The following is an 18,726-nucleotide window of genomic DNA, read 5'->3' as shown; positions in this document are numbered from 1 at the left end:
CGCCCATCATGGTATGACTCCCTTGTTATTCTGGTGGGGGACCCCTCTGGCTGACCCCTGTACCGTAAGAGCATTCCAAGCAGCATAGATCCTGCTTTCTTACAGAACCCTTGAGCTGGAATGAAGTAGAAAGAGCCTTCAAAGTGTTTACTTTTGAGAGCCTGAAACTCTCTGAGGTTGATGAAGAAGGGATACTAATGCCTTCTAGGAAAATATATGGGATAGATTCTGAAATTTTCAACATACCATGGGACAACCCTGCCAGATTTGCTAAACAAATAAGGCAACAGTACATTGCAAAAATGAACACTCAAGAGGCCAAACTCGAAACAGGTACATTGCATGGAGGGAACAAAAAACATTCTTGCATTTTGTGGTTGTTGATTTTTCTAGTGTGGCGGCTCATGAATCTTCTTTACACTGATTAGATATTGAACCCAAAGACAACATTTTATTTATGAATCAGAATTGGTCAACTTATGTTCAAGAGAGTGAGATCAATAATGAACCTTCAAATCCTAGTCAACCTGATGCTGACAATATGAAGCATTCTGACCCGAATAATGAGAAACCCTTAGAGCCTGATAATGGAGAGCCCTCAGAAGGGGAGGCCAGTGTGGAGACTCAGCAACAACCTAAACCTTTAGGTAAGTAAACGTGTGTGTGTGTGTATGTGTGTGTGTGTGTGTGTGTAGACACTATTAAGAATGTATACATCAAAAGAGTGATTCAAGATGCATTATTTTAATTGCTCTCCATTTCAATTGAAAAACTTTTTAATATATTAGTTATTTGGGTAATTAAACTTTGTTAATGAGTGTTACTAGTCAGTAAATCCTTTTTATTTCAACGCTTATTTTTCAAAATTTCCTAAAGTCTCTTTGTCCACTCTTACTTTAGTAAACATAGAGCGTTTTTATTACTTAAAAATATAATTATGAATTATATTATTGTAACTTAAAGATAATCAAAACTTTTATCACTAGTATTTCACAGGGTTAGTATACTTATATGAAAAAATTATTTTAAAATTACTTGCAATAACATAATGAACTGCCCAGTACAGAACTTTATACAAAATCAATACTCAATGAACATTGATGCCTTTCTTCTCCTCCTTATAGCTCATATAATTCCTCTCATTCTAGAATAAAGCATATATATTGTCATATTTGGAGGTATAGTCTCATTGTAGAATAAAGCACATATATTGTCATATTTGGAGGTATAGAAGTAGAAAAATATTAAGCTAAATTTTTTATTGAGCTATCATACATATAGCTGTCAGATTAATTACTTCAAATACAGCTCAGTTACTTTCCTGTTCATAACATTCAATGGCTCCCTACTATTTGTAAAATAGAACCCAACTCCTTGGCCTGCTTTACATGCTTTGATAATAGTACTAAATTACTTTTCCGAAACCCCCTCCTCTTTTTACTTTTTGCTCACTCATCTCATGCTCTAGCCAAACAGAATTAGGCCCTATTTCCTCTACAACCTGCTCTTTTTAGTCCCTGTGCCTTTTCCCCATAATTTGCTCCACCTAGGGTTCTCTTTTTTATGATTAGGTATCAATAACACCTCCATGAGACTCTGTTAGATGTGTCCATCTGGAAATGCCGTCTTAGCATTTCCATGGTAACAATTAGTCTATACTTCCTTTATTGCATTAGTTGTCATTTCCTGCTATTTATTACAGTAATGCATATGCCTATATTCAAGTCTCTATAACACTGTAGCTTCTTAAATGCCATAAGTATGTTTATCTTAAAAATATTAACCATATACTGTCCTGGCCATCAGGCTCAGTTGGTTGGAGCATCCCATACACCAAAAGGTTGTGGGTTCGATCCCTGGTTCGAGGTATGTACCATAGGCAACCAACTGATGTTTCCCTCTCACATGGATGTTTCTCTTTCTCTCTCTCTCTCCCTTCCTCTCTCTCTAAAACATATCCTTAGGTGATATACACACACACACACACACACACACACACACACACACACACACTCTAGAGGCCCAGTGCACGAAATTCATGCACTGAGGGGAGGTCCCTCAGCCTGAATTGCCAGAGGGCTCAGGCCAGGCCCTGAGACCCCACTGGTGCATGATTGGGGCTGGAGAGGGACGCAGGAGGTTGACCAGCTGGAGAGGGACTGCAGGAGGGCTCCAGGGTGTGTCCAGCCCGTCTGGCTCAGTCCCGATTGGCCAGACCCCAGCAGCAAACTAACCTACCGGTCAGAGCGTCTGCCTCCTGGTGGTCAATGCACATCATAGCGAGCAGTTGAGCAGCCTTAGCATATCATTAGCATATTATGCTTTGATTGGTTGAACGGATGACCGGATGACCAGACACTTAGCATATTAGGCTTTTATTATAAGGATATATCTATATCTATATCTGTATCTATATCTATATCTATATCTATATCTACATCTATATCTATATCCTATATCCATGGGGAGCGGGCCTAAGCCATCAGTTGGACATCCCCTGAGGGTTCCCGATAGTGAGAAGGCACAGGCTAGGCTGAGGGCCTTCCCCACTCCCCAAGTCCATCAATTTCATGTACTCTAGTCCACTATAAATACATGTATTTAAAATTGCATTGGAGATGCTAGCCAACTCAGTAAGGTAAGAAAAAGAGAAAAAAAATGTAAGGTTTGAAAAGGAAGAAACAAAAATATTATTTGTAAATATTGTGTTTGTAGAAAACCCAAAATAATCCACACAAAAAAAAATTAGGATTAATATGAAAACTTAATGAGGAAATTGTGGTTGCGAAAGGATGCACATGAGATGTCTGGAGTGCTAGGACTTTTCTTTATCATTATTCATTATGCCAAGTATTTATGTTCTATGCACTTTTCTGTATGTGTTATATTTTATAAGTCTTTAAGCATTAAAAAAGTAAGTGGTCAGTGCCACAAGAGAACAGGGGTTAAGTCAGTATTGACTGAATGGTTAACTTACCATTTTCATTTATCTAGATGAGGGTAGAAAAGGAAATCATCAATGGAGTAAAATTAAAGAAAATCTATTTGAATATTGCCATGCTATATTCCAAGCCCTATGCTAGGATATTTTACTTATATTAACTAATACTTTATATAAACATCAAGCCTGTAAGGAAAAAACTATTATCCCAGTTCTAAAGATGAGGAAATGAAGACTCAGAGCAGGTCAAATAACTTGTTCAACCACATAGAAGGCTAATTCCAACCAACGTTTTCTTCACTGTGTCTTGGGGCTTCCACAGTTCCAGAAATTCCTTGTGATGCATCTAATGGGTTACCATATTCATAATCTCTTCTTCATGCTGATACTTGTCCTGATTTTGCTACATTTGGGTCTTCCTTCCTTTTTTCCCAATGTTGATTCCATATTTCTTTGTTCTAAGTGCCTTCATCTGTTAGCCTAGCTCACAAAATATAAATCAAATTAGTTAACCGGGGGTGGTGTAGCAATAGGGCATCCTATGGAAATATAGACATAGGACAAATAAGTCACTTTGAATTAATATGGAGCCAGAATAAGCCAGGGGAGATACTAAACTTGACGGTTTTTCCCTTTTTGTTTTGCTTTTGCTTTTTTTCCTTTAGAGCAACTGGTATATGGTTTTCCTTAGGCAACTTTTGCCACCTGGTGGTCAAACCACATAAACTGGCATTCTGGATTCTGGTGAAAAGTAGATAGCTATAGCAACTTCCTAAATGATCAAGGCTGAACATTATCAGTGTGTCCTGGAGACTGAGCAATTTTGAGAGCTGGAGCTGAGACTCAGAAGGGATTCTACATGGCACATGTGGGCCCACATCAAGGAACGGTTACAGTTGAACCAGGGAGGGCAGCTGAAGCTTAGTGCCTCACTGTGGCTGTTGTGGATGAGAGATATTTTTTTTTTGGTGATCTTGTATTTTCCCCTTAACTATGTCTCACACTTCTAAAGCAGCCACTTTAAATCTTTTTAAACAAAGCAGAAATTGTTAATGTATTTCTTGCACAACCATCTTAGCATCAAATACATATAAAAGCCTTTCCTGGACATGAAGGGCTGAATATTTGTGCTTTTCTTAACCAAACACTGGATTTCCATCTGAGACTGTTTTTGAACTTGACAGGGCCTATTGGATATTTATGAAAAACTGAGAGTTGATAACCATGAGGCTATAGGTTTAGATGTGCCCTTTATGCTTGTTGGGTGTTTTTTTAATAAAGTAACTGCTCTGCAGAGGGATCTTGTTATCTCTAAAGTAAAACAGATTAGGAAAGCTGTTTTTCAAAGGGATGAGAACGCATCTATTTCCAGATGTGTCAAAAACTACTGAATCACACTGTCAAAGGGTTATGTGGTTGAAGGCTGAAATCAGAAAGAAAGAAAAAAATGATATTTGCTCTTCTATTAAAGAGTTCAGATTAGTTGGTGAATGTTCTTTCCTCTGACAAAATAACTGATGCACAATTTTTAGAACATATTTTCTAAACTGGAGACTTTCTGCTGGATCCTTAAACACAGAAGGGAGTATCAAATCTCCCGGAAATCTGGCATACCACAGAATAGAATAATTTTTATTCCACAGATTTCATATCAATTGCTCAAGGACACATGGGACATCATGGTCTATTTAGAGTTATAGTTGGCCTGAGTTTTCTCTTGAGTGGATATATTTAAATAAATACTGAACTGAACTGACTTTATAGTTTTACTCTAAATCAAAATGGAACATTCATGCTGTCACCTTCAGCAGCCCAAGGCAGAATGGAACCAGTAATGAAAATGTAAGTAGCTATGCTCCTAAAAGAAAGAAAAACATTGTCCCCTCCTTGTTAGACATAATTAACTACTCCCTCTGGAAGCCCAGATATGGTTCTCTTAGCCACAAATCTTATGCTTACCCCCAAATAAGCTTTTGTTGCAGTTTCTGCCACATTTCTGCTCTTTCTACATAGATTTCCAGTTTCAATATATGATGTAGATTCCCCCTTCAATTATTTTAAATAGTATTAGGCCCTGATAAGTTCCATGATTAAAAATGAAGCAGGGTATGAGGCAGAAGGCTTTTGAAGAGGTAACATTGTGTAATATGAACGAAGTAAGAATTTGCAATCCATGAATATTTCAAAGCAAAGCATGCCAGACAGAGAAAAGCAAGTGCAAAAACTTCGTGACACAACAAGCAGGCTGGTGAGTCTGGAGTGGAATGAACAAGGGAGAGTGGAGGGAGATGCATTTGGAGAGAGAGGCTGGAGCCCTTTCATATATTACTTTATAGGTATTAATTTTCTATTATTCTAAGGGAGATAAAAAGTCATATTGGCTCAGTGATTCAGCAGCACCACAAATATCTTACAAGATTCATTTCCTACTCCATTTCTTTGGTCAAATTTGGAATGTGCTATATACTTTATCAATTTCTCTATTAGAGATTCATAATAATAAGAGTATATTACAAATTTTGAGATGTTCACAGTAAAGATGCTTGTTTATCCATGTTAAACTAATTTATCATGGACCTCTTTTTTATATGTAACATTCGTTAACTTTAGGAACTACAAAAGCATGGTGATGCAGAGATCAATAGCAGGACTCTGTTCTTTCCCTGCCCATTCATGTGGCTGTTTGTTCCATGGCCAAGGATCATATCTCAATCCCAGTCATCTTATAAGGATTCTCTTGGGTCACAAGGAGAGCTAGTGTGCATGACTCATATTGGTCCATGGTTCCATGGAGTCCAGCTACCCATTCATTGAACTAACATTTGTTAAACCCCATCTGTATATCTATAGATGCTCATTAAATGGTTTTCACATTAATAAATGATTAATGAGTGGAAGAAGAGGTGTATTTTCTCATTGGATGTTCATTTATCTGGTAGTTCTCCTTTTCATATATCCTCTGCCCCGACCTCGTCTGTGGCTCATGAGATAGACCAACAGAAATTTGAAAAGACTTTGTGATCATTGCCAGCATGACAAGACAATCAGTGTGTACTAAGCAGTTGATACCATTTATTCAGTAAATATCTGCAACTTGTAAAGGTGAAGGTACATAGTCGTGAGTGGTACAGTCTGAAGTCAGCATATCTGATGTGATTTAGGAATGTATATATAGGAAGCTGGGTTCTTTTCAAAGGGTTTAGTATCACTTTTCTAGATAGACACTGATTTAGAGTTATTGACACAAACACCTTTTTGGAGGCATAAAACATGCCTTTCAGGAATTACCTTTTCAGCACAGAAACATAGATCATATGGGCAACAAAAAGGCACAGCACTGACAAAGGCAAGAACAAAGCCCAAACACAACTGGATGTTGGTGTCTTTGATTTACAGAGCAGACCAACGAGATCAAAGATGAGGCAGTCACAAAGGCGGGTTCTCTTGAAAAGGTAAGAAATTACTTTCTTAAAAGTGTAGAGACAAGATCATCAGAGAAAACCGTGACCCAGAATAAGAAACAGTAAAAAAAAAAAAAAGAAAAGATGCTTGGCAAGAGAATGCAGATGCCAGAGAAGGAGAGAGATTATTCAGAAATCCCCAGACCAGCTCCAACTGGAGAGAGAGGAGTTAATTTCACTAGCCCGATTAAGCAAAACTTCCAAGCTCCATGCTCCTCTCTAGACAATGTGGCTTGGCAACCTCACAAACACCTGCTGACCATACAGCCGTGTAGAACTAATACTGTCTTGAAGAGAGTTCAGAAAACCTGCCTATAATTGCTAACAGGACTCCGAAGAGTATAACCTAACAATAAAAATATTTAGATTATGTTGCCCATAAAAAAAAAGTCAAAGGCATACTCTTTCTGGCAGCAGGTCTCCTAAAATGTTGCCATATGGATTTATACATATGCAGATTTCCCCAATTAGATGGAGTGCATGCTGGCTAGTTGATGAAGTCCACGAGGGCTCCATTTGTACTTACACAGATTAAAGCTGAAATCGTATTCCTGTGATTTTTTAGCAACCCAAGAAGATGGCTGTGGAAGCAGAGTTAGAGGACATTCAGAAAACGCAGCAACGCAGTCTAATGGACTGGAGTTATACTGAGCATTTTAAACCGAAAGTTCTGCTGCAGGTATTAATGGATTGTGTGTGGGAGCGGTCTGATATGTCATGGTGTGATTTAGAGCAGTTCACTCCTAAGTCACTCTCAAATCTAGTTTGTATCACTATCCCCCTTTACTTCAGCTATAAATGAGTTCTTCTCAGATCCAGCTACACATAGGCAGTGAATCTCCAAAAGAGTTTAAAATATACTTTCCAAAAGGATCTTTTCATCAAATCTTTTAAGAAAAAGAGAAATGTACGTGACCGCTGCACATATTTTCTTGACAAAAAAAAGTAAGGCGTTTTGGGGAAGCAGCCTCATTTCCACCCCCGCCCCCAATATTGCCTGTCAGTTCTGTTCAGTTTTCACTACATTTCAGAGGATTTCTGATGCAATTAACAGGCCAATGGGACCTGCAACAACTGACATTTATTGAGCACCTACCATCTGCTAGGCAATGGTTAGTATGCATTTTAGCTCATTTAACCTCTCACTGAATCTATGAAGTAGACACTAGGTAAGTGGTAGGAAACAGAGGCACCTTGACCAGTAGTAACTCATCCAAAGTCACATGCTGATAAGTGAGAGAAGCAGACAATGAACCCAAGAAATCTGGCCCTTGAACTTGTGCTCTTAACCACTATATTAACGAGTAATCCTAAAACTAATTCCTTTTGTTGCTTTTACATTTTATGTTTAAAACTGGACTCTTTTCTCCAAGTTTTATATCCACATATTCTTAAAGCCAGATGAGGACAGATATGTAATACCTCACTCAATAAAGAAATTAAAATGAAAAAAAAGAGTCCTACAAAAAATAGCAGCTTCCTCCCACCCCTGAGCCTGTATTCCCAGATGTAAAGACCTTCAAGCCATTCCCGCCCACCCCCCCTTTTTTTGTTACTTAACTGTTATCTTTAAATAACAAGCATATTTTGTTTAGGTTTAGTTTTAGGCATTATCATCAATTGACTCTATTGAGAAAACAGCTCTGCCCACCCCCACCCAAAACACACACACACACACACACACACACACACACACACACACACACACCCCTTTGCACTCTAACACTTCTTGTCATTCTCTGACACTGTTAACTCTCATAATTTTTGGTTGGGTCTGTATTCAATATTTACTTTATTTCAGTTGTATAATTGTTATTCACAGCTGAACTGTGTAGTATTGTATTCTTACTAGTACATTTCCTTTTCTGATATAATTTCTATTTTTCCTGGAGTTCATTTTCCCACTTTTTCATGTTTGTTTACTATGTATTTATCACTACTCATCCCCGAGCTCTCTATCAAAGAGTAAATCTCCTTTTAATACATTCAAACCTAACAAGTATTCTATCAATTTTATTGTCTCAGCAATATCTCTCCCATATGCTCTGAACTCCTGCTTGCCCTCTAGGCCTGCTGCACAGCTGTGGTCCTGGGAGCTCCCTTTACTTTATCATCCTGGCCACATCCTTTGCCTCTCTTTCCAGTTAGATATTCTGTTTCCTGAATTCCAACTCATCTTCTCTCTTGGCTTACTCTCTTTTTGTAGGGGGCCAGCTCTTCCAGTTGCTTCTTGAATTAAGATATATAGCAGGTAAATTATTGAGGCAGTTGATATTTGAAAACATCTTAATTCTTACCTTTGACTGACAGTTTAGCTAAATAAAAATGCTAAGTTGAAAAGCATTTTCCCTCAAAACTTTGAAGGCATTCCTCAATGGTCTTCTAGCTTCCTGGATTCTCTTTGAGAAAAATCAATGAAATTCTGATTCCTTATCAGTTGTTTGAGTCTATTTCTTCCTTCTCTCAGGAGGTTTTTAAGATGGACTCTTTGTTCCAATGGTCTAGACTTCTTGTTGATGTTATTTGGTGTGGTTCTATTTCTGAGTATTACACCGGTGAGCCCAGGACAACCTTGAAACTCCTGTCTTTATATTCCGGAGCGTGTTCTATAATCATTTCTTCGACAATCCTTTCCCCTCATTTTTCCTATTCTTTCTTCCTGTGACTACCTACTGTGATTCTGGTGTTGGACTTCCTGGACTGTACTTCCAATTTCATTATCTTTTCCCTCCTAGTTTCCAACACTTGATCTTTTAGTTCTGGGAATATGGCTCAGCTTTCATGCAATTCTTCTATTGGGTCTCCTAGTTCTGGTATTATCATTTTAATTTTCTAAAGTTCTATTTATAATTTTATATTACCTTTTTATAGCATCCTGTTCACGTTCCCTAAAACTATATCTTCTCTTATCTCTATGAGGATATTAAAGTCCTTTGAAGTCTTAGTGTTTTCTCCCTGCAGTGTCTCTTTTTTCTCAAGTTCTTTTTTTGGGGATTTATTTTTTGCCTCCATTTTTCATATTAGAGAGCAATATCTAATGATATCTTGCCTCTTTGTTCATATTAATAACCAGACACTAAAATATGACAGGAAGTGCTGCATAAGGTCCGGGGGTGAGGAGTTGTCAATAACTGGACTTCATCATTGGTGATTTGGCTGAGGGATTTCCTTGAGAGACCCATCAGTGTTGGTATGTTAGATCTGTTCTCTTGGGCCATTTAGATTCTCCAGGGGGAAAAAAAAATCTAATTTCCTGTCTGAAAGACATAACTTGCCTGTCAGGGTTTTGGGAGCTGAGTGATGGGGAGAAGGCAGTTAGTCTTCTAACCATTCAGTCTGTAGATCTGCATTGTCCAATGTGGTCACCACTAGTCACATGTAGTTTCTGATACTTGAAATGTAGAGCATTCAAATCAAGATGTGCTATAAGAATGCTATATATGATATACTAGTATCTATAACTATATATGATCTACTAATATATATAACTATATAAATGCTATGCACACTAGATTTCAAAGACAATATAAAAAATAATATATCTCATGAACAATTTTTATATTGATTATGTATTGATTATGTATTGAATTATTAATATTTTAAAATATATCCACTATAAAATTTAAAATTACATATGGCTCACATTTGTGGCTTATCTTGTGTCTCTATTGAACAATGCTGAATTAGACTTTTATACAATTCCTTTTCTCTGTAGTACATCTCTCCCTCAGCAGTGCCTAGGGTCTCTCTTCTTAGAATCCACTGCTACCTTCTGGAGCCAATAATCCTCCCTCCTCCTGCTGAGGAGGAAGACGGCAGCCACCTGGCTGCTCGAACCTGTTGAGGGCTTCTGGGGGCCCTAAAACCTTTTTAAAAAGACTTTGAATTGATCTTCCTATTTTCAATGCCATTTGCAGAGGCACATAGTACTGCCATTTTCTGAGCCTTTCTGCATTTCTACACACAAATAAGGTTGTTCTGGTCTCTCCTAAAGTTAATCTGAGGATTTGGCTTTCTATGTCCTGCTAAGTCAGTTACCACTTATCCTTCTGTTTTCCAGCTTCAGAAATGTTGTTGCTTTGTCTCCTCTCCCATGGCATTCAACTTTGTGATATCAAAAACCAATAATTCTACTATTTCCTTTTTTTAGTGAGATGTTAGGGTGTACATGTGTTTAATCTTCCATCTGAAACTGGAAGTTCATTTCAGACCTTAATTTATTTCAGTTGGGCTCTGTACTCACTCCTCCATGAAGCTGCATCTTTAAGGGTCACCAATAATTGTCCTGTCAAATCTAACATACACTTTCTTTATCTTTTTTAACCTTTTAATATCATCACAAAGCAGGTCACTTTCTGTGAAACAGTCTTGGTTTCCAAGGCACCATACTGTATTGCTGCATTTGGAATTTTGTTGAATATTCTTCCACCAAATATCTAAATATTGAAGTGCTTTAAGTCTCAGTTTTGAACTACCTTCTTTCTTCTCTAAGCCTTCTTTTAATTATTTCATTTATTATCTATGTCCTAATGCTAATGACTCTTAAAATTTTATCTTCTCTCTTAGCAGACTGGTGGTTACCAGAGTGGAGGGGATAAAAGAGGTGAAGGGATTAAGAAGTACAAATTGGAAGTCACAAAATAATCACAGAATGTACAGTACAGCATAGGGAATATAGTCAATAATATTGTGATAACTATGTTATGGTGCCCGATAGCTACTGGAAATGTAATGGGGAATACTCTGTAAAGTGAATGATTATGTAACCACTATGATGTACTCCTGAAACTAATACAAAATAAAAATGAAAGTAAACTTTAATTAAAAATAAAAATTAAAAGATACGAATAAATAATAAGTAATCTCTCTCTTGAGCTCCACACTGCCTCCAAATTTCACTTGAATTTCTGATAGGCGTCTCAGATTTAGTGTCCCACATTAAGCTCATAAGTTCCCCACACAAGCATGTTTCTCCCCTCATCCATCTCAGAAATGTCACTATCAAACCTAAGGCTAAGAGTCATCCTTTATTTCAGTTTTTCCTTTATCCCACATGTCTGATCCATCATCAGGTTTTGAGGGGTAAACCTCAAAATTTCTCTTCACCATCTCCACTGCTGCTACTTTAGTCCAACTATCATCTTCTTTTTAAAAAATTTTTTTAATTTTCTTTATTGATTAAGGTATTACCTTATCCCCCCATAACCCTCCTATCCCCCCACTCATGCCCTCACCCCCCTGTTGTCTGTGTCCATTGGTTAGGCTTCTATGCATGCATACAAGTCCTTTGGTTGATATTCTACCACAGTATCCTCCTACCATCAGCCTGCTTCCACTCTCACTTACTCCAATCCATGCTCTACCTATCAGATGTCCCATCAATTTCACCTTCTTAGAACACCTCTCAGAACTTCAGAATGAGCTATAAAAATCTTAATCAGATTTTAGAGAACAGTCTTGTGTATTTTGTTCATTTTTGTTTTCCTAGAACCTACACAGTGCCTGACACATAGAAAGTGTTTATTTTTTGTGAAAGAATTAACTAATCAGTTAATATTAATCAGAAAAAGCCAAGGTATGAAAAAAAGAGAAGAAAGATATAGTATGAAAACTTAAACATTGATTGAGAGCAACTGTAGCTCAGAAACTTAGTGCTGTAGATCCCAGCAGCCAAAGTGAATATGGAAACACAGATTTCAGAGCTCTTTAATAGAAGGAAGGATACAAGTTCATCAGAAATAAACATACTATTTGTTTTGGCAGTTTAAAGACAAAGAAATTTGCCTTTCAAAAAAAGTTCAGTATTAAATAGTGTCCTATATAAAAAAAAAAAAAAAAATTCACGTGTATTTTTTATAAAGGCTCTCAGAGAACAGATGAGCCACTCCATAAAGACACTCATACAAGAGATGAGATTGGAGAAGTAAACGTATTATTTTGGTTATGCTACCAGTGAAAAATTGAAAGCAAAATCAAAACAGTTCTTTCCTAACATAATAAGCAATTCTGCGCCTTTATATCATGAACAGCAAAGAACTGAAAGCTGCCTACACCAGACTGGTATTGAAAATGAAAACAGAAACAAACCCCACAGCTGTCTGTTTTCCTATGGACATAATCCCCCATGTTGATTGGCAGCAAAAGGAAGCAGGACAACAAGCTGCTCGTGGCGCCCCTCTACTGAGGGCTGTAATTGCGGTGCACGCTGTGGGTAGAATATTTTGGAAAAGGCCAGGGTTAGAAGTCAGATAGACATAAGATGTATCAGAAAAACTGCTCACCTCCTTTCTCTGTCGTATGGCCTGGTGCAGAGAGCACTCTGTGGAGTATGAAATGGTGACATTTAGAATCAAAAGACACTTTGAGCCAAGGCACTGGGACTTATGTGTCCTTGGACAAATATCTTCTCTCAGCCCCAATTTATGCTAAAAAAAATGAGGGTTTTTAAAAAATTATACCTATTTATCTGGGGGTTTTAATGATCATAAAATGAGATGATTTATATGAAGGCATGGAAAATGTTAAATTAGTAACTGCAGCCTTAATGGAAAACACCTGAGCAAATGCCTCTACATTTGGAGCCTAGTATTTGTTTTTGTATAAGAACTGCTGAAATGCTCCAAAAAATATCTACCCTGTGTGCTCTCACCTTGACTGACTAACAGTGTGGAGATAAGGGGAGAAAGAGTAGGGGGCAGAGAAATGCTCTAGCAGGAGACACTTCTCTTGGAAAAAACAAACAAAAAACGACACACAACAATGCAATCATTTTTATTTTCAGGTCCTTCAAGAAGCCAATCAGCAATACAAGTGTGTAGATTCTTATTACCATACCCAGGACAACTCTTTACTTTTAGTCTTTCATAACCCGATGAATATGCAACATCTGCATTGTGAACATTGGAATATTGCTCTTCACTCCAATGTTGGATTCAGGTAACCAACTTAGCTAGTTTACTTAGTTATCTTAGTTTAGTTAGCTTGTTAATTCTTACTTAGATTTTATTTCCTTAGTCTAAGCTAGGTGGTTCAACCCAATGAATAGATTTGTCTGGTACTGTAGATAAAATTCAGCTCATCGAGTTGAATATCTGAAGTGTGTCAGGCACTATGATAAGTGGTGAAACTATACCCCTAAAGAAGATATCATTCCTGGCCCCCTCGAGTCTAGTAGAAATGCTATTTTATCTTACATTGGATTTATTTAGACTCCAATAAAACTGTCTTTGAAAGATTCCATGTAGGAACTACAAAACAGGACATTCCGCATACTGGTTTGGGATAATTCCATTTGATTTGGGAAAGACTAGCAGGTAGGTCAACTGAGTGACATATCAGTCCAGTGGTTAGGCTCCCAGCAAACTGAGACCTCTAGGAAACAGTGACTTTTTTTTTTCCAAGTTCCTTAGTTATTCCTTTACTATCTTGAAACTTTGCTCTCTCTTCATTAATAACAAGAGCATTTCATTATCTTTTAATGCTGGTTAATATATACCTAGTATTTATTATTTGTATAGTAAATGTCTTGGAAGGGATACAGAAAAGTTATAGAGAATGGACTTAGAGAATAGCTGGAGAGACAAGTTGTGTGCTGGCACACACATGCACAGCCACAGGAGTATACCTTCTGTGGTCATAAAATTATTTTTCAATTAAGGCACATAATAGGTGTACCAAACTAATCTTGAACTATTACTCTGTGTTTTTGTCATTTATTGCTTCAGTTAATCCAGCGAGTCAGTTAGCTGATGGTCAACTAAAAGAATTTCCAAAGTACTATAAAATGTCCCTAAAAAGAGATTGTACCATAAAACTCACCAACTCAACAGTGTTGAGACTTCTTCTCCAAACTGTCAACTCTTGGTATTGTCAAACTTTTTAAAAATATAAATATATTTTTTTATTTATTTCAGAGAGGAAGGGAGAGGGAGAAAGAGATAAATTCATCAATGATGAGGGAGAATTCATTGACTGACTGCCTCTGGCACACCCCACACTTGGGATCAAGCCCCCAAACCGGGCATATGCCCTGACCATGAATCGAACCGTGACCTCCTGGTTTATAGGTTGACACTCAACCACTGAGCCACCACGGCTGGGCAGTATTATCAAACTTTTTAATCCTTGACTTGGGTAGAAAGATCTAATTTTTAAAATTTACATGTCTTTAATTGTGAATGAAGTTGGGCAGTTTTCATATTCTCACTGAGTATTTATATTTGACTACTTTGTAAAAAAATATGTCCAGGATGTTTTTGAATCTGTTATATTTGTTACATGGGCAATTTAGGATCAATTCATTTACTCAGTCAGTATCTTAAGTATTTTGTGACATTCACTAATAATAACTCTTTGCTTTTTTAAGGAATTTTTTGGAACTTGTTACAAATTCCATTCAAGATTGGATCATAAAAGAAGAAGCTCTCTATCAGGAATCTAAAATGGCTGAGGAAATTGCTAAAACCAAAGCTGAGATGGAACTGAAATCTTCTATTAGTGCCAAAGTTGTTTCTCCTAGCAAAATTTATTCTGTTAAAAAATCTAGTAGTAAGTAAGCTTTTGAACTTATACAAGTCCAAAGACATTCTCTTATTTCTTAATTTAACCAAGACTGACTATTTTAGGATTTAAACAAGTTGCCTGCAAAGTTGCTGTGATTCTTGACTTTCTCTAAAAAACAGAATAGCTGCGTTCCAACTATGATGAGATCATACCCAAGTGGAATATCGACCCAACTTCCTATCGGGTCAGGAAGGTTCGATCTGTTGTACAGGTCAAATGTGATGTTAGGAAAATACCAAATATCTTGATCTTGTTAAGGTTGATAGGTTCAGCTATCTAAAATTTGTTGACTATATATGAAGTAAATTCAGAGTCTGGATGTCTCCAATAGAAAAATTACAGATTCCAAAAGTGAGGTTTAAACAAGACGTTCCTTAGAAGAGCAAACAGAAGAGTCCCAACACTAACCTAGGGTAGAATCTAAAATTAAAGGGAAGACAGCCAGTGTGGCTCAGTAGTTGAGCATCCATCTATGAACCAGGAGGTCACAGTTCAATTCCTGGTCAGGGCACAATTCCTGGTTGTGGGCTTGATCCCCACTGGGGGTGTGCAGGAGGCAGTCAAGCAATGATTCTCTCTCATCACTGATGTTTTTATTTTTCTCTCCCTCTCCCTTCCTCTCTAAAATCAATAAAAATATTTTAAATTAAATTAAATTAAAGGGAAAGGGAATTCTTGGGACCTGTAGCAGAGACTTGACAGGATGTTGGATCAATCTTTGTTTTTGTTAATTTCCATGGCTTTGATGCTGTCAAGAGAAAGGAGAAGAGGGTGACTAAGAGGAAAGATAGTTGATTTTAAAAGTCAAATAATGAAGGAATTCATCTGGAAAATAAAGACTATTCACTGGGTTTGTGCAAAGAGAATGGACTCCATCTTAATAATACTCATTATTTCTAACAGCCAACGTTGAGAGTAATTTCTTATAAAGAAGCAAAGTTATATAATTTCCAAAGCTTTTACAACCTCATTAATGACCAGAGAAATTTGTGCTTGGTTTGATTCTAAAATAAAACGTAGCAAACCAAGTCAATGATGAGTCATTCACCATCCACCAAAATGGTTATACAATATAATCCATCTCTCAGCTGAGCCTTCCTCCTGATGGGGGCTCAGCAGGAGAGCAGTAAGTGGAATAATGGAAAAAGAGAGGTAGGGCCACCTTCTCTAGGTGCCTAAGAAAATCCAGAAAATGGCCAATTTGGGATTAGAATACATCTTGGTAGGTATTGCATTCAGTTTGAGTCCTCTCAAGTCAGGAAAGATGTAAACCTTCCAAACGGAATGATTATAATGGCCAGAGGAGGGCTTTAATTCAGAAGGAAAAGTTAGATTTGTCTTGTGTGGTCTTAAAGTGTTAAATTAGGATTAATTGGTTAAAGCCCTAGGAAGAGAGAGTCCAGTTCAATAAAAGCTGCCTCCACTGACGGTGAGTTCCTCCTACCGTAAGAAGCTCAATTCCCCTTCAGAAGCCCATTCAGGAGATGGCGAGAAACAATTCTGAGACGAATGAATGGGGAGTTGAGCTTGATAGCCTTTGATATCCCCTACAACCCGGACATTCGGCCCTTCTATGAAACTTTATTTTAGGGAGTTACTAAGAAGTTTAATTTTTTCTGATTATAGGTAACAAAGTAATGAGCAAAACAGAGATACCATATCAAGAAAAAGAAAAAGAGAAGGAAAAATTGACGTTTGTTTTAGAAGGCTCTCTGAAGGTAATACAAGGAAAGAAAAAAATGACACTGAGTAATCACATAGTCAGAAATTTTGGGGGATAGTTTGTGTGGTATAAGAGGAAATGATCTTTTTGCTAAACATTCAGAAATAATTGAAAACTGTAATGAAATAATAGTCTTTCCACTAAGCTGACTCCTCTACCAGACGATAAGCCTATAAGGGAAGCTGTCTCATTCATTTTTATATAACCAAAATCCAGGGCAGCACCTTGTTCAAACTTGTCATACTCTTTGTTTCTGTGGCAGGTGTTTGTTTTGTTTGTATATTTTTAATTGGAATTTTTAGTTATAAAAGTAATGTATGCTTTTTATAATAAATCAAAATTACCCTGGCTGTTCTATGCCCCTGAAATAAGAAATATTAACAATTTCATATTTTCTATGCTTATACAGCATGCATGCACAGATACAAAGAGGGTTTTCATTTGTTTGGTTTTGGTTTAGATTTGGTATGGTTTGTTTGTTTTTTTGACTCTGCTATATGCTTTCTTTTTCCCCCTCATCAACATATCATGAATATTACTTTCAGACAATATGTAGAGATCTAACTTATTTTCATAGAATATGTTAGCCTATAATTTAGATATATTTAATGTGTTAAATAATTACCTTATTAATAAGTACCGTTTATGTTTCTATATGGAACTATTTAACTTTTATGTAGTCAAATCAGTCATTTTTGGCCAATTTTTAAAAGACACAGTGCCAAATTTTGACAAATATAGTAAGTAATGTGAATTCTCATGCATTGCTGGGTAAAGTATAAATTGGCACTTCCACTTTGGAAAACTGGAAAAATCTCTTAAAGCTAAGCATATAATTTCTCTTTAAGCTAATATTCTACTCCTAGGTATATGCCCAATAGAAATGCACATGTGTATGTGCATCAAGACACATGGGCAAAGTTGTTCTTGCAGCATCATTTTTAACTCTCCCAAATCAGAAACAATTCAAGCATTCATCAGCCTAGTGTGGTTTAGTCATGTGGCGAAATACTACGTAGCTCTGGAAATGAATGACCTATAGCTGCATTCATACATATAGAAATATATGGATGAATCTCACAAACATCATGTTCAGCAAAAGAAGAGAGAGTCAAAAGAATGTATACATTATGTATGCTTTTATTTGCATAAAGTTTAAAAGCAGGCAAAGCTAAACTAAAGTATTACGAAGTAGGAGAATGGCTGCCTTTGGGGCTGTGGAAGTGGGCAGGAAGAAGAATGAGCAGGGCTTCTGGGGAGCTGGAGACGGTCTATTGCTTGTCCTGTTGGTACTAACAGTAGTGTTTACTTGGTGGTGATTCATTCAGCTACTCACTTGGGATTTGTGCTCTTTTTGTATGGATATTAAGCTTATCCAAAAAAAGTTTTTAAAAACCTGTCACCTTTTTAATGGTCTCAGGACTTTTATGTTTTTTATTCCATTGGGTTGATTCCACCTGAGATTACACATTAATTTTCTTGCACTATCTCAGAATATTTTCACAGACATACTTTTCATATTCAGATAGCTAATCAATGTGAAATTCACTTTGTATAGTATAATAAAAGGCCTTACTTTTTTTTGCCTGGATGGACTGTCATTTTACTAGTACTTGACTTTGCCCCTTGACCCAAAAAGCCTAAAATATTTACCATCTGGGCCTTGATAGGAAAAGGTTAGAATGTAAACACTCCATTTCTATTCTACTCCTGGTTGCTCTAGGAATTCAACTTGTATATATAATTTAATGAAATCTAAACTTAATAAAATATCTTTACTTTCTTCCAGCACAATACAAGGAACCATTAAAATTATTTAAAATTAAGTTTTATCTTGATTTTTCTTGTTCCAAAAAATTACACATTATTATTGCCAATGTTATTTAGAGTAGGCCCATGCTTATTATTTCTTTTAGTTTTGCTTTTGGGATCTTTTTATCTTTATTTATTTTTTCCATCACCATTTATCCCCCCTATACCTTCTTCCACCTCCATCCACCACCCTCCCCCGCCACAAAAAAAACACCACACTGTTGACC

At 36.9% G+C, this 18,726-nt stretch overlaps 1 protein-coding gene across 1 annotated transcript in view; it reads left to right on the top strand.

Moving 5' to 3' along the window:
* SPAG17 (sperm associated antigen 17) overlaps positions 1 to 18,726 on the top strand; it is a gene marked incomplete at both ends in the record, with an annotated part of 150,356 nt that overhangs the window by 65,793 nt on the left and 65,837 nt on the right. Inside the window, 7 exons of the mRNA XM_080647834.1 lie at positions 106 to 333; positions 429 to 647; positions 6,338 to 6,393; positions 6,968 to 7,081; positions 13,184 to 13,338; positions 14,768 to 14,949; positions 16,591 to 16,682. Of these exons, the coding sequence (XP_080503960.1) occupies positions 106 to 333; positions 429 to 647; positions 6,338 to 6,393; positions 6,968 to 7,081; positions 13,184 to 13,338; positions 14,768 to 14,949; positions 16,591 to 16,682 (1,046 nt within the window). The remainder of the gene's footprint in view (positions 1 to 105; positions 334 to 428; positions 648 to 6,337; positions 6,394 to 6,967; positions 7,082 to 13,183; positions 13,339 to 14,767; positions 14,950 to 16,590; positions 16,683 to 18,726) is intronic.

The sequence above is a fragment of the Plecotus auritus genome (genome assembly GCF_963455305.1).
Source record: "Plecotus auritus genome assembly, chromosome: 12".
Taxonomy (NCBI): Eukaryota; Metazoa; Chordata; class Mammalia; order Chiroptera; family Vespertilionidae; genus Plecotus; species Plecotus auritus.
Note: the sequence above shows the minus strand (reverse complement) of the source record. Positions and strands in the feature narration are given on the sequence as shown.